General features: G+C 38.0%; 1 protein-coding gene across 1 annotated transcript in view; it reads left to right on the top strand.

Annotated features, from left to right (window-relative positions):
* The window catches only part of LOC126195243 (microtubule-actin cross-linking factor 1), a 503782-nt gene that overhangs the window by 187663 nt on the left and 299968 nt on the right, over window positions 1-16151 (top strand). The window contains exon 5 of the mRNA XM_049933770.1: window positions 1789-1881. Within this exon, the coding sequence (XP_049789727.1) occupies window positions 1789-1881 (93 nt within the window). The remainder of the gene's footprint in view (window positions 1-1788; window positions 1882-16151) is intronic.

Raw genomic sequence — 16151 nt, 5'->3', positions numbered from 1 at the left:
ATTGTGCCAGCATGCAGACACACAGTAGATTCATTGTGGTGACAAAAGTTGTGTGTTACCTCCTAATAACGTTTTGGATCACCACCTGCTCGGTGTAGTGCAGCAACTCGACGTGGCATGGACTCGACAAGTTGTTGGAAGGCCCCTGCAGAAATATTGAGCCGTGCTAGTTCTAGAACCATCCATGTCTGTGAAAATGTTTCCTGTGCAGAATTTTGTGCATGAACTGACCACTCAATTATGTCCCACATATGTTCTATTTGGTTCTTGTCAGACAATCTGGATCACCAAATCATCCCTTGAATTGTGACATGGTGAATTGTTACCCATAAAAATGAATGGCTTCAAATGGTCTCCGAGGAACCGAACTTACAATTTTGAGCGGTTGCTCAGTTCAGTTGGATCAGAGGGCTCAGTCCATTACATGTAAACACAACCTACACTATCATGGAGCCACCACAAGCTTTGACATTGCCTTGTTGTCAACTTGGATCCATGGCTTTTTGGGGTCTGCATCACAATCGAAACCTACCACCAGCTCTTACCACCTAAAATCGAGACTCGTCTCACCAGGTCACAGTTTTCCAGTTTTACGGGATCCGACCGATATGTTCACAAGCCCAGGAGAGGCATTGTACATGATGTGCTGTTAGCAAAGTCATTCACAGTGGTCATCTGCTGCTATAGCCCATTAATGCCAAATTTGGCCATACTGTCCTAACGGATACATTCACAATTTGTCCCACGTTGCTTTCTGCACTTATTTTATGCAGCGCTGCTTGTCTGTTAGCACTGACAATTCTATACAAATGCCGCTGCTCTCGGTTGTTAAGTGAAGACTATCGGTCACTGTGTTGACCGTGGTGAGAGGTAATGCCTGAAATATGGTGTTCTTGGCACACTCTTGACAGTGGTGTTGAATTTCCGAAGGATTTCCAAAATGGAATTCCCATGTGTTTAGCTACAAGTACCATACCACTTTCAGAATCTGTTGGTTCCCATTGTGTGGCTGTAATCAAGTCAGAAACCTTTCCACATGAATCATCTGAGTACAAACGACAGCTCTGCCAGTGCACTGCCCTTTTATACCTTGTGTACGCACTACTGCTGTCACCTGTATGTGTGCAGATCAATGTCCGATGACTTTTGTCACCTCAGTGTACAACAGAATATGAAACAATTAGTTTTGGGATATGCATTGTTATCAGTTAGCCTCAAAGAATGAAAGTTACAGTAGAAAACAAAACTCACACTTAACTGATTAATGCTGTTTTGTATAAATGCGCTATTCTCCAGTCAGAGATTTTACATAAATTTGTTTTAATATGAGTAACAATGATAGCACATAGTCAGCTTCATGTATTAGTTTTGAGTTAAAATTTGTGGCACACTGAAATCAAATTATGATTTATTTGTCAATAGGTAATATATAATTTATCTTAAGTAGGCATTCTTATAATGTGGTTTGTAGGTATCGTTAGTTGGGTTCTTGAATAATTTTGGGTCTGCGTTACATACACATCAATCTGAACAATGTCGTACACATGGAGCAATTGTAGGTCTAAGTGTAAGGGGACTGTAGAACCACACCTTTCGTAAAGTACTTAATTCTATTATAAATTCATCGTACTGTGATTTTTCCGTGGTTTAGTTGACTCAATAGATGTTACCATATTATGCTATCTTATACGATGTCATAATTCAGCTTGTAATAAAAATATGTAATTATCTGAACTGTGACTTGATTGTGCGAATGTCATATTTAGAGATACTATTTTATATTTTCAGATTAAACTTGTAAATATACGTGCAGACGATATTGTTGATGGAAACCCCAAACTTATCCTGGGCCTCATATGGACAATCATTCTGCACTTCCAGGTATGTAATGACATCACATACCAATTTTGCAGCTCTCTCTTGTGTAGGAGGAGTTTTTAATTCATAATTTCACTTGAATGGTGTAAGTAAGAGAAATAGGTACTATTATGACTGTCATTTTTGCAATACGCAATATGTCAGCACAGAAATACCATTTAGTAGCATTTACTGTCATCTGCAGGTATTCAAAATTTTCTTTCTGTATGGATTTAATAGAAAAGAACACTTTGTTGATGATTCCTGATACTCGTAGAAAACATTTTATCATCCTCATAGGGAACAGAGTAGAAGACACAGTTTTTTTTATATCTGTCACCAGTTTTCATTAACAAGAGCCCATAATGAAAGCATTCACAATTAATTCTTTCAGCCAGACTTGCACTTGCACTTGTATTCAGTGCTGTTCAGTGGTTCCCACAAACTTTAGCAACCACTCTCTATTCTGATTAAGAAAGGTTACATTTTCATAAAGTATTGTACATGTTTTCAAGATATCCATTTAAATGAACTGCTCCATTAAAATAACTGCTTCTGAAGCTTATAAAATTCTGTAAACTCATGTTATAAATAAACTTCTGTTATTGAAACGTGATTTTCCAAATTGACTGTCATTATTGATGATAGAGGTTCAACATTCATGTAACTGCATGTTGTTATTTTTGGGCACGATTTTCCTACATGCAGATGTTAGCTAAAATGCATTCCTAAATTCATTACTGAATTTATGTTGTCTTCAAATTATTTCTTTTAAGTTTTTTATACATATTTTCATAATAAATCAGCTTGGCACTTGCTTATGCATAGAGCATGCCTTGCACACACCATTTAGAAACTGGGTAGATACTACCCAGTAAAAATGCACTGATTGTCTGGGGTGAACTCCTCTGAAATAGCATTATGAGAGTGTGTGTGACAATTCTTGCTGCACATGGACAGTTCTTCGTGTGGTTGCAATAGCATTTGATCAATTCTTTGGCTCCTTCTACCAAGTTTCAAAGCAGTTATGCATATTACAGAAGCTTTGAATATTACCAACTTTTATTTTACCTCAGTATAATGATGTAGTTGAATATACTCCCTGTATAAAATTCAGTCTTCGCTTACATATTTTTGTCTTTTGCTTAATTGCGGCCAAATAATGCCACCTCATCAGGGACGGAAGGTAAGAGCCCAAGAAACTCATAACTGTCAGAAGCGTATGTAAATGAAGACTATGCTTGCATAGAACAGCTTCTGTCTCTGGCCACGCAAAGAACTATCCAAAGTAATTGTAAGAGGTACCAGTTGACTGCAGCAAACAGACTGCCCAATCTTTCTAAAATCATTATTGCAGTTTTGAAAATAATGTAAAGAATACAGCTTTGATGTAAATAGCATAACAATAAAACGAAATAATGCATACTTAAAATTGTGCACCGACAACTTGTTAATTACATACTGCTATTATATCCCTGCCTTGGTGGCAGTTTAAATATTTGCTTGCTTGCATTACTTTGAGATATACATGAAATTCATTTTAAAAGTATAAGAATACATCTGGTTTCAGTCAATTGTATTGAGTGCTGATCGGTATGCTTTTAGTACTGATCAGTATGCTTTTAGGACTTGCTCTCTCATGAGCTATATTTTTTGGGTTTCTTGAAGTGCTGGGTACATGTTTCAGTTTTTTGTCTAATTTGTCAGATCCCAACTGCACACATTTATATTCAGGTCATGAAAAAGTGTCAATTTACAAACACAACTGCTCAAGTTTTCATGAAAATCTGTGGGTATTTTAGTGCATGCAGCAGTTTCTCAAAGAAAAGCTAGCTCCTCCCATTGCAAAGTGTTATCATTCTCTTTAGATTTGTGTGTCATAGATTATTACCTTCACTGTTTCCAAAAGCTTTTCAGGCCCAGTTATTCTTCAGGCTATGGAAAACTGATGTGCATCTTTGTTCTTGTGTCTTTATATGTCAATAACGACCTTTTTCAGCCATTCAACATAACATTGTATCATAGTGGCTCATAGCAACAGGTGGTCATATGACTAATGAATTCTTTGAGAGATACGGCAGCCTAAAACTGAAAACTTCAAGAATGTTAAGGAAAATCAATAATTTCTCCTAGCAATATCCCTGTGACATAGTTTTCTAAGTAGTTACGCAAAAGGCCTGCAGTTGGTCCTTGGTTTGAAGAAACATACTGATGATTAAGGAAGAATTTATATTTAAGCATGTTTGAGAGTCAGGTCTGTAGAATAGGGTTAATGTTCAAACAGTTGGGAATGCTAATTTATAATTTTTACTGGAGTAAAGCCACTTATGTAAGCAAAAATTAGCTTTTTCCTTGTGCAAAGCTTGTAAATTTTGTCTATCATTGTGATTAGGAGAGCAATATTCTAATCTCCTTGTGTTATTGTACTTTCTTTGGGAAAAGCAGTTAACCCCAGCTGCATACAGAAACACTGGACCGTGGTCTTCCCCACAGATGTCTTCTATATGATGAACCTCAACTTTTTTATTCAGGTTGAACATTTTGTTGAGAGGCAACAAGCAACTTCATTACATTCCTTGAAGCATTAATTAACAATTTTGTCAACAGTTGCAGTATTTATATTAGGTGACCAGTTTTGAACCTTACATATTCATTTTCAAGCCTGGCCTACTTAGGCTGCACCAACAGTGCCTGATCTTAATCATAAACATAAAAGTGGCAACACATGCCATATAAATGTTTGCAGAAATGATGCATCAATCCACTCATGCCTTTTACCAAATCAAAATCAAACTGAAATACTGCAACTTTTGACAGAATCATAATAAATACTTTAAGGAACATCTATCTTCTGTCCACTGTTTCATCTGTAGTTTCAAACCTGTTATGTAATAATAAATCCTGAAACAAATCTCCCCCCCCCTGTCCCAATGTAGTGATTAAAAACCATTGGTTTTTGGACAATATTCATGTATTAATCCATCAATCATCTATTAACATGTTGCTCATGCTGCAATGATTCACATGGCACCTCTCACAGACTGATCACGTTTCATGTGAGAGACCATTACTTAATGGCCGAGGATGACTGTCCCCTTACACAATTCTGGCATGATGTATTGGGTAGAATGCCTTGCTGCTGTAGATTTATGCATAAGCTGTACCAGGTCTTTCAAAAATTTCCCAGTACTACTGTTTCTATTTCAGAGATGAAGTTCTTTAGACAGTCCACATAGTTTGGAATGCATTGAACAGAATAAAGATTTTTTGACAATCTGTGTAGGCGGATTGAAGGGATTAAATATATAATATAAGATAATCAACTAGTTTTTGCCAACGTGCAAATGTTATGATATACATTCATAGGCCTCCACTGCCGGTGTCATTTTGAGCAAAATAATTTTGGGCATTAAGCCTCATCATTATGAATCACTAAAGCAACTAATTTGGTGACGTTGTGACTGACTTTACAGTGGTTGTCTTCAAGGTGGTTAACTGTCCTGAAGAGGATTGCTCAAAATTGGTCAATATGTTGGGGATTTAGTTGCTTTAGTTTTTATAATGATGAAGCCTAACACCCAAAATTATTTTATTAAAAATGTTGTGATGTTAGCTCCTGTATGGTTGTGCTCAAATTAAACCTGAACACAACTGAAGTAATTTCTTTTTTCTAATACAATTAAATGTGACAGTGCTTACTGAAGCACCTCATTATTTGCTGGAAGTTATTTCTTCTTGGTTCTACTTTTAAGATATTCTGCTTTACTTGCAAGACTAAGAAATTACTTGAATGAAAAATTATAAATTGGAGATATTGATCCAATGACTTCGTGAAATAAGTGATAACCATAAAATTTACCTGATATGTATTCACCCTGCTCACAAACTTTCCTTCATATTTAACCGTTTTTGCATCAAGTTATTAATTTTTTTCTACATTGTACAGCACAAATAATAATAAGACTTCAGTTTTGTGACATTTAGATAAGACTGGATGACAAAACTTATCTGTTGCCATTAGGCAGTTCACTCTTGCTTACTGAGTCAGTTAGCATTATGGTCATTAGTGGGCTGCATGTTGAGAAAGAATGCTAATGGGTGTAACAGAGTGTGCAGGAATTTTTTTTCTGTTTCCACATTATTTAACAGGACTTATATACCACTTATTCTCTTTTTAATAACCAAACAAGTATACTGAGTCTTCAGAAACTAGAAACTATTCATTGTGTCGGAGCTAGTCATACTTTTAATCACTAGCAGCTACATCACTTCTTTTATGGCCTGTCGTCAAAGACAGTCTATACTCTTTTGTTTGTCATTCCTCCAATGGGAAATTTCTTTTTACTGTGATGAGGTACGTGCAGGCTATGTTGGGGCGGGCAAGCTGGGAAACAGGCCAGGGCTGACGGGTTTTAGGATGCAGCAATATTTGTGGAAAATTGTATGAAAACCATGGTCATTAAACAATTACTAAATTTAAATCTCCTGCTTTTAGGGGAAAATTAATTGATACAGTGCTGATTAATTTCCACACAATGCATATGTCCTTAAAATTTTACTCTCCTGCTCATTGAGGAATCTTAGTTGATGCACATGCAGAAAAGTCTTATGTAGTGTCAGTTTTTTCCAGTTCATAAACAAAACAATGTACTATTGAAACTTTCGGGGGCATGTTTTATGAACATGAGTCAAATGATGAATTAACTTATGATCATGCATTTGTTAACTTTTTTACATCACGCATATACCTATAAGAGCAGATAGCAGCAGATCCACTCTGTGTGATTTTCAAGTGAATGACTGAATATAGTTTGCTTTAGTTTGTTGAATCATAGAGCAAATTACTTCAGATGTGATTCGTACCTTGTTGTTAATGGATGCTGATTTGCAATATTTGGGTACTCACTGAAGAAATGACTGAAACAGACAATGTCAGTCTCAGAATCGTCCTCTGGTAAAAGAAAACAGAGGAGGAGGAGAAGGAGGAGGAAGAAGAAGAAGAAGAAGAAGAAGAAGAAGAAGAAGAAGAAAATGACACAAGTTCTGCACTTTGATGACATTTTTGCAAAATCCTCAAAGAATTTAGATAGAATTTACCCTCACCAAGTGAAATTTTAGAAAAGCGGGAAGAAATACGTGCACCAGATAAGCCCAAAAATGAAGAAAAAACAGTTTACCAAACAAAATTGAAAATGGATTGTCCATCATTGTAGAGAAACATTCGACATTGTGCTTTTTTTTTCCCCCTTGAGGAAAAAATGGAAAAAACCCATGACTACATCACAATGAATGGCATAAAAAAATAAAGAAAGTGATTTTTCAAAATCAAAACTTCCGTTTAACAATAGTACCACAAGATGCTGTACTAATGCGTTTTTCAGAGAAAGCTGGCCAACAGTGAAATTACAGATATGGATTATTTAGCATATTCAGAAAATCGGTGAACGTTATTTCGTCCACCATGTACCAGTACTCTGTTTGGGAGCAACATCGGATTTGACAGAACCTCATTTCTCGGTCAGGAAGTACCCAGAAATAATTCCAGTTCATAAAAATAGTTCAAGGCACTGAGATTGCATTATTAGTTTAAAAAATAAAATGAAAACAGAAGCTTGCCTCTAACCAGTATAGATGGAAAATTGCTCACACAACTTGAAAATGAAGTGCAATTCTGGTATAATGCATCACAGAGTTGTAAACGTAAGCTTCTGCCTTTGTCACAATCAATAAATTCTTCTGGGTTTGAGGCCACATTATCAACTATAAAATTTCAATTTTTTGGCAACTATTGTGAGACGCCTTCCTCAGGGTGTACTGCTAACTGCTGAATGAGCACTTCAGCAGTTAGCAATACACCCTGAGGAAGGCATCTTTGAATAGTTGCCAAAATGTCAGAATTTTATAGTGACGATGTGGCCTCAAACCCAGAAGAATTTTATTCACTGTCACGGAGTTATTGATGAAGTATTGGAAGTGGTCATAATACTAACTTTTTGATGTGCATGTAATTTATAGGTGAATTTGATCCATTTCTTGCTAGCCACATGTCAATATAAGGATTATGGAAAGGGAAAAATGTCATACCAATATTTCGCTACATGTGAGGAAGTAATCAGTATCCTGGGGAAGAGGGTAGTTGAAGAAATAGTGGCAGAAATTGTTGTGGGTAGATATAATTCTGTCATTGTTGATTCAAGTCCAGAGATTGCGCACAATGATCGATTAAGCTGTGTCTTGTGTTGTGGCAGTATCCTGGGACTATCAGAAGAGCGATTTGTTAATTTTATATCCATTCCAAGACATGATGGCCAGAACCTGGCAGATACAATACTCAACTATCTTGAGTGACATGTATTGGACGTGAGGAACTGTACATGACAGAACTAAAACAATGCACCAAATAACTCAGGCTTGCAAACTTCAATTAAAGCTGTCTCTCCTTGCACTTAACTATATTCCTTACTCAGTGCAGCATTGGAATAATAGGATCATTCCCCATGTCTTTCCATACTCGCAGACAATGTTCATTTGGGGTAGTGCAAAACTATGATTCACTGCTCAGCACGATGCGATGCCATTCATCACCGGCCCATACGTCTTGGTCACAGCACCACTCCAAAGACAATTGTTTGCATTTTAGTGTTAACGGCAGTCTACTCATGGGACTGTAATACCCTAGGTGGGTTGCTGCTAGTCATTGTCCCATCTAAGTGATTGCCCAGTTCGATCAACTATACAAATGGAGACCCACAATGAGGCGCTTTTCAAACTGTCAGGTGGCAAATAACACTGTTTTAAATGAGTAAACAGCATCTTCGTGTCCTTTACAATGATCACTCAACATTTGACGCTGTTTGTAACCCTTAAGGCCTACCAGGACTGGTCACAACACTAAATATGAACAAAATTTTCACACTCCAGTGGCCGTTCTCCCTGTCACAGAGAACTGCAGCCGATGGTGTGTACATATACAAAGTTACTTTGACATCCGACCGTCTCTTCTGGACACTTCACTTTTTTGTCAGGCAGTATAGTTGGTATGTTAACCACTCCAAGTGTGTTATTTTAGTGAAAGCAATAGTACATTCACCTTCCCATGACTACTGAGTCATTATTTTATTACTGTATTGGTTTTGCATGTATTTAGGTGAACAATGAAGTTGGCTGCATTGAAATACAGACTGAACAAACTGCATTTTTATGCTGCTGTTCATGAAGTATTCCTTTCATTTTGTGTGTGTGAAGAGGCAGTGACATAGGCTTATTTATTTTATGTTATTGGATAAATTAACCCTTCATTCTCTCTAACAATTTATTTGATCACATGGAAAACTTGAAAGTTTACACTTTTTTCTGTTTTTGGTTAATCCTATAGATCATTTGTGCTCTGTGTAGTCAATCGTAATAGAACTATACTGGATTTGACAAAACTTTGTCCTATGTTCTTTCAGGAACTAGAAACTGAAGTGCATTAAACACGTGTCTGGAGAGAATGCTTGATGCAATAAAAGTCATTTGTCTTCTTGACAATACAGATGGTGGGCATGGTGGTTACTGTTTATTCATATATGTTGTAAGGGATCCACGATCCTTCAGTCAGCATTCTTACGTGTTTAGTTTTACTGATCAAGAGTGTATATAGGTCTCGATTATTGAAGTTGAAGTGCCAAGAGTGCTGTGTCAGTAAAATTAGTTCAGTAGTAGTTGTGGTGAATAACTTGGTGGTAGTTGAAAGTTGACATTGAAAGCTTCAGACTCCCTGTAGATAGTCTCAACAACTAGGGGAATCGCAATGACTAGTGAGAAATTGTATTTTTGATAAGAATGTATGTAAAAGAGAATTGTGTGAATAGTACGTACGACTGAATGTTACAGCAGTGTTCATCTACCAAATCAGTTATTATATGAATGTATTACACCTACCAGCAGCCCAATATGTGGGGACCAGGTGAATGGTCAAAATAACCGAGACTCGAAAGTGATAGTTAGAAGTACAAACAGGCAAAAGTAGTTAGATAATCAAGAATTTTGCTTGCCCTACCCACTTTCATATGGAGCAAATAGCTGGATTATAGGCAAACACAGTACATATGCATGCTGCAGATTGCCTACACCCTGCAACATCATCAGTTATTTTTGCAGACATACAGGGTGTTTCAAAGTCTTTGCCCCAAACGTGTGGGTGTGGTAGATCACTTCATGAGGAACGACTTCTTTTGGAGACAAAATGTTAGCTGACGCTTTCCAGTGCCACAAGGCATCTTTCTATTGAATTTTGCCACCCCTGGGATGACAAGATTTCACCAAAGTAGCAGGACCTATGAACCAGGTGTGCTGCATCTGCGTGTTACCTCCAGTAAATTGATAGTGTGATTTTCAACAAGAAAACCTTAAGAATGAGCTAACCCTTTGTTACCTGAATTATCAGAAACACATTAATTTTACAGTATCTCTCTCTCTCTGTCTCTCTCTCTCTCTCTCTCTCTCTCTCTCTCTCATGCACATACAAACACAATTCACACACACGACTGCAGTCTCAGGCAACTGAAACCACACTGCTAGTTTCAGTTGCCTGAGACTGCAGTCGTGTGTGAGTTGTGTGTACGTGCGTGTCTGTGTGCGTGTGTGTGTGTGTGTGTGTGTGTGTGTGTGTGTGTGTGTGTGTGTGTGTGTGTGTGTGTGTGTGTGTGTGTCTATTGTTGACATTACAATAATGAGAATACTAACACTAAAAAGAGCTTGACCTTTATGCAGTTAGATCAATGAAGCTAGGAAAATATAACAAAAAAATAAAAGAAATTGACAAACAACACTTATGCAGCAGTACACAAGAAATGCACATAAGGCCAGATTGGTTCTCTAAAGCACGACATGTTTTCTGGTTTTTTCATAAATGAAAATTACAGGTTTAATAACAAAGGTGCACAAGAAGAAAATAGGACCTAATCATCATCGTGTCCATGCTAACAAACACAGAAATGGTTAACATTTGTTTGTTGTAAAGAAATCAAATATGCTCTCCAAAGCAAACCTTTATATTTCAGTGGAAAATATACACACACACTTTTTGAATAGATAATGGTATCTGGAAGTCCAGTGAAGTGTTTTCAACTCAAGATAAACATGTATTACACCTACCACCAGCCCAATATGTGGGGACCAGGTGAATGGTCAAAATAACCAAGACTCGAAAGTGATAGTTAGAAGTACAAACAGGCAAAAGAAGTTAGATAATCAAGAATTTTGCTTGCCCTACCCACTTTCATATGGAGCAAATAGCTGGATTATAGGCAAACACAGCACATATGCATGCTGCAGATTGCCTACACCCTGCAACATCTCAGAGGAATAACCAAAAATAAGGCACCTGGTGTTGCTGGGAAGTTTTGGTGAACAACAGAAGTTGTTCCCCAAGACATTAGCTGTCACTGCAAGATACTTGATGGCAAAACTTTGAAACACCCTTTATATATGTGTGTCATCTAAATGGCATCGTGAATATTTCAATTTTGGGCTATTAGTTTCTGAGACAGATGGGTAACTTTCTCATATTTGAGTCTGAAAAAACTACATTTGTCTTTTGAAACTAAACAGTGGCTTTTATTACTTTGTAACCTAAATTCACTTCAGTATTAGCAGGCAGCCTTTAAATCTTGTTGTAACATCTTCCACTGTAACCTGATAACACTTGCCTGTTAGGTGAGGTCGGTAATACACACATTTGCAGTGGCACTCAGTCAGAGGTAAAAGCGAATTCAAATATTGGTGGTGGATGAAACATTTGCACCTAGTATTTTGCAAGTAAGGGGAGCAGAGCTGATAGCATAAAGTCCTGATCACCAATCTTTGCGCCTGTGTTCTGGATTAAATTCCAAGCCTCTTTTCAGTCTCTCATGAAATTAGGACATGTGACACTGCGTATGGTGATCTGTCCTCAGGTGAGGATGTTAAGCTCAGTGCCGCCGCCCCCCCCCCCCTCTCCCCATGTTACTAAGTAGGCTATGTTCTGGCACTTGGTTTCACTCTGTCCTTTCTGTCATCACCATCATCATCAACATCCATCATTATTCAACACAAAAATAATGCTACACACACTTCACACATATCCGCAAGGAAAGGGGCCAATGGGTGCAGAGGAAGGACACAGTTTCCATGAGATATTCCAGCCAACAATGACATACTAAATTTACATTTTTATGGTCCCAAACTAATTCAGACTGCTTTTCTTTATTCCAATGAACAGTTTTGGCAGTCTGATTTTGGAGTGTTAAGTTGTCCTTTGGTCCTCCTCCTCAAACAATCATAAGCTCGTGTGAACGCACCTGGATGCTGTCAAGCTCGTATGAACACACCTGGATGCTGTCAGATTGGTCATGTGCGTGGGGGCACACATTCCTGTAACATGTGCGCGTTGGTGATGGTTGTGAAATACACCAATGCCTTTAAGTGTCCACATAATCAGAACTGTCAGTGATTAATACCAGATGAACATGGAGGGCGTTATACTAGACCTTTGGCAAACATCTCACCCGTTTCAGTATCATAATGCCTCATTGTATATGAACCATATCAGTTGTCTTTCTGCAATGCTAACTCCCTGCAATAGCATAGATCATGTTTTTCACATAAATTGGTAATAAATAACACCAGTTACTTTGTCTGTTAAAATATGTGGCCCTAAATATCTTTTTTCTCAAATTCCTGGCCATAGATTGAAAATAAAGAGAAACTGATGCAAATCATAGAACAGTTGCAGGAGCAAGGAATTGGTTGGCCTGTTGTTAATGTGGTAATTTATCAGGCTTGGAACTTAAATAGTGGCAACTATTTATTCACAACCGATACCAAAGAGTTACATGTTTACACCTGCTACTGTCCTTCAAAGTAGTCACCAGCATTGTGTAGAACCTGTTGCCAGCGATGTGGAAGGCATAGAATACCGTTAGCAGAGCCTATTCTGTTGATAGTGTGAATGGAGCAGTCGTCGAATCTCTGGAACAGTTCTGAAGCGAATGCCACGAAGTGGTTCCTTCATCTTCAGAATCAAATCAAAGTCACAAGGACTTACGTCTGGGGAATATGGTGGGTGGTACAGTACTTCCCAGTCCCATTGATCGAACAGAGAAGCCAAGCTTGCGCTTTATGCACCCGTACATTGTCGTGCAAAATGATGGAAGGGTTGTGCAGGAAATGTCGCCACTTCTTTTGCAAAGCTGGTCACAGGTGATGGTCCAAAAATGAACAGTAATACTGTGCATTGACGGTCTGTCGTGGAGGAGTGTAATGTGTTTGCGGAACAGGCTCTGCTGACGGTATACTTCACCTTCCACATCGCTGGCAACAGGTTCTACACAACACTGGTGACTACTTTGAAGGACAGTAACAGGTGCAAACATGTAACTCTTTTGTATTGGTTGTGATAGAATAGTTGCCACTATTTAAGTTCCAACCCTCATATTATTGGAGTCTGTTAAATCCCACTTCATCCATAAATATAATGCAAGCTGTCAACTGCTGATATATAGTGCACCATATTAGAAAAAAAAACAAAAAAAAAACTGTAATCTGGCATGGCAATCTTATGGCTTGAGAACTTGCTCATTTTGGAAGTGATGTGATAAAGTGTCAACTTGTGCAGAATTGAATACACAAGAGCCCATCTATACTTCTGGCAGCTCTGATTCTTGGCCCACTTGTTTCAATATAATTTCCACTCATTGCAAGGAACAATCCTCTGTAACTAACATGTAAATGGTACAAGGCCTTCTGTGTTCCTTGTCCTAGTGAATGATCCTGTGTCTACAAGTTGCTGGCACAGCTTTCTGAAACACTTTACATGTCGAATTACTGGCTGGAAGTTGTTTTGCATGCATCACATATGCCCATTCAATACAATGTCTCTATTTCCTCCTGAATATTAGGACTCCATATCACCATTTGCATTGTTCTCAACTTGTTGAATCATTAATCTTGCTCTTATGCCAGCACAAACTCAAAACTGTACATTTGGAGTGGCTGATACAGGAGACCATTGTAAGACTTGTGACTGACAGTGGCATCACAGTTGAAGGACTAAGAGCAGACACAAATACAGGCAGTAAGAAAAGAGTGATAAACCTCAACAGGAAGACTGTCTACTCCACTGAGTACTCTAGTTCTTGACAATAGTAAAATGGCCTCAAACTCGACAAGTATTTGATTCTGGACATATGTTTACAGTACTTTCTTCCCTATTTTGCCCTCTACTACTCCTATAGGAACACTGGGCACTTTTTTGTTTAAATACTATTGTGGATTAATTTAGTTTTAAGTGGTAGCATATGTTGGAAGTCTTGAAAACTGGGCATGGTGGAGAAGCTGGAGTGGTGGAGGAAATACTAATTATTGAAGGTTCAAATTTTAGCACATTTATTGTCTGTAACTGTTGGCAGTGTCACAACTGTATATGTGAAGAACTGTAACAAGTCTCGGAGCCACTTCAGCCTCAGTAAAGGGCTTGTCTTGGCAGTGCTGTTGTTGTTGGTCTTTAATATTTGCACATATTAAGCGAAAATGTTTCTTCGTGACACGCAACCCCAGGAAATGCTTTCCTATCTGGCTGTAGAAGAAAATTTGATTGCCTGAGGTGGAGAATACTAAAAAGTAATCATTTCATACTTAAAGCATACTGTAAGTCAGTGTTCGTCAAGGACTCATTCTCTTCACCGGGGTGGGGGTGGAGTGTGTGGCAACGTATTCCAACACACAGCTCCTGGAATGTGTTTTGTGATGAATTTTGCCTTTTTCCGTTCAAATGCAAGTTCAGTCCTTCATTGATACAGAAAATTACTAACAGTGGAGTAGTTACTGTCTTCTTTTTTCCAAGCAATGTGAAAAAACGGATTAACTGTTTAACACCGAAGGTGAGAGACTTGTCAAAATCACGTGTAGCTACTCTATTTTTACGAACTGCCATTAACTTGGTGCAGAATTTGACTCACTGTATGAAAATGACAGAAAAATGGGAAATAGGTCACCCTGCAAATGACTGAGAGTTTTGTTGAGTTCATTCCAGTGCTCAAATGCTAAATTGTTATTTGTAGCCCCAAACATGATGAAACTCAAGGTGAGATTTGTTCTCATTGGAGAGTGCCGAGTCTTGTTGCAATGGTTTGCATTATTAATAAAATCAAAACTGCCAGAAACAATTTTCTGGTCACACATTTATGTTCAAAGGGTGGCAGCGCAACTAAATTATTTGGAATTTATTTTTATGTGATTTTTTAGAAAATATTATTTACAAAAACATTGAATTGATTTGTGTCTTCCAGTGACTAAATGCAGTATCCTTTCTTCTATGCTCTTGAAATACTGATAGCTTGCTTAACACATGTAGCTTGTGTATTATGATTTGTTGTGACGTCTCAGCAGTGTCCACTCTTGTATATGCACTTTCAAGATTTTGTTGTCAGTATATTATCTTTCCCCGATTACTTCAAGAACTTGGTCAGTTTGAAGAATGTGCGAGATGTAGTAGTTATATAGGTTAGCTGAAATAAATTGGTTTTGACTGAGGCTCGTTTGATTCTTGAAAGCAGATGGGTTATCCATTACTGGCTTGCTGGGCCTAATGTAGTTTCACCAGAGCCTCATTTGCCATCATTTTTTGGGGTTTCTGTGGTGCCTTCACAGCTACCGTGACAGTCTTGGGGCACACACAGTCCCCTACATCATGCTGTTGTCAGTCTCCTACAATGTGGACAAAGGGGTGGACTTGTGGGCCAGAAAGACTTCCAGGGAGAGTCCTAAAATGGACAGAATCTGGACAAAGACCAGTTGGAAGACCACGAACGAGGAGGAGAGATCAGGTGAAAGATTACATGAACCAAAGCGGGCTGCAGTGGGAGATACTAAATGATAGGCTGTGGGAGTTAAGAAGGCTGTGGGAGTTAAGAGAAGTTTGAAAGAGGCTCTGTGAATGACCTATATAAGCAGAAATATTTCAGGAAGGCAACTACATAAATTAAAAAGTATGTTGTCTTTTCCACTTTTAAAGCATTTTAAATAAAGCAAACCTTACCAACATTCTTCATAATTATTCTTCATGTATATGTATTTATTTCTCAGTATAGTCACCCTGATGACGGATACATTACCGCCAATGAGAGACCGGTTTGTTGATACTGTCAACTGTAGAATGTTTGACGTTATTGACAAAGCTACAACCTCACCTCTGCTTGCAGTGCTTCATTACTATCAAAGTGAAATCCTTGAAGGTATTCTATCTGTTTTGGAACCAGATGAAAATCGGATTG

The sequence above is a fragment of the Schistocerca nitens genome, chromosome 7 (assembly GCF_023898315.1).
Source record: "Schistocerca nitens isolate TAMUIC-IGC-003100 chromosome 7, iqSchNite1.1, whole genome shotgun sequence".
Classification (NCBI taxonomy): domain Eukaryota; kingdom Metazoa; phylum Arthropoda; class Insecta; order Orthoptera; family Acrididae; genus Schistocerca; species Schistocerca nitens.
Note: the sequence above shows the minus strand (reverse complement) of the source record. Positions and strands in the feature narration are given on the sequence as shown.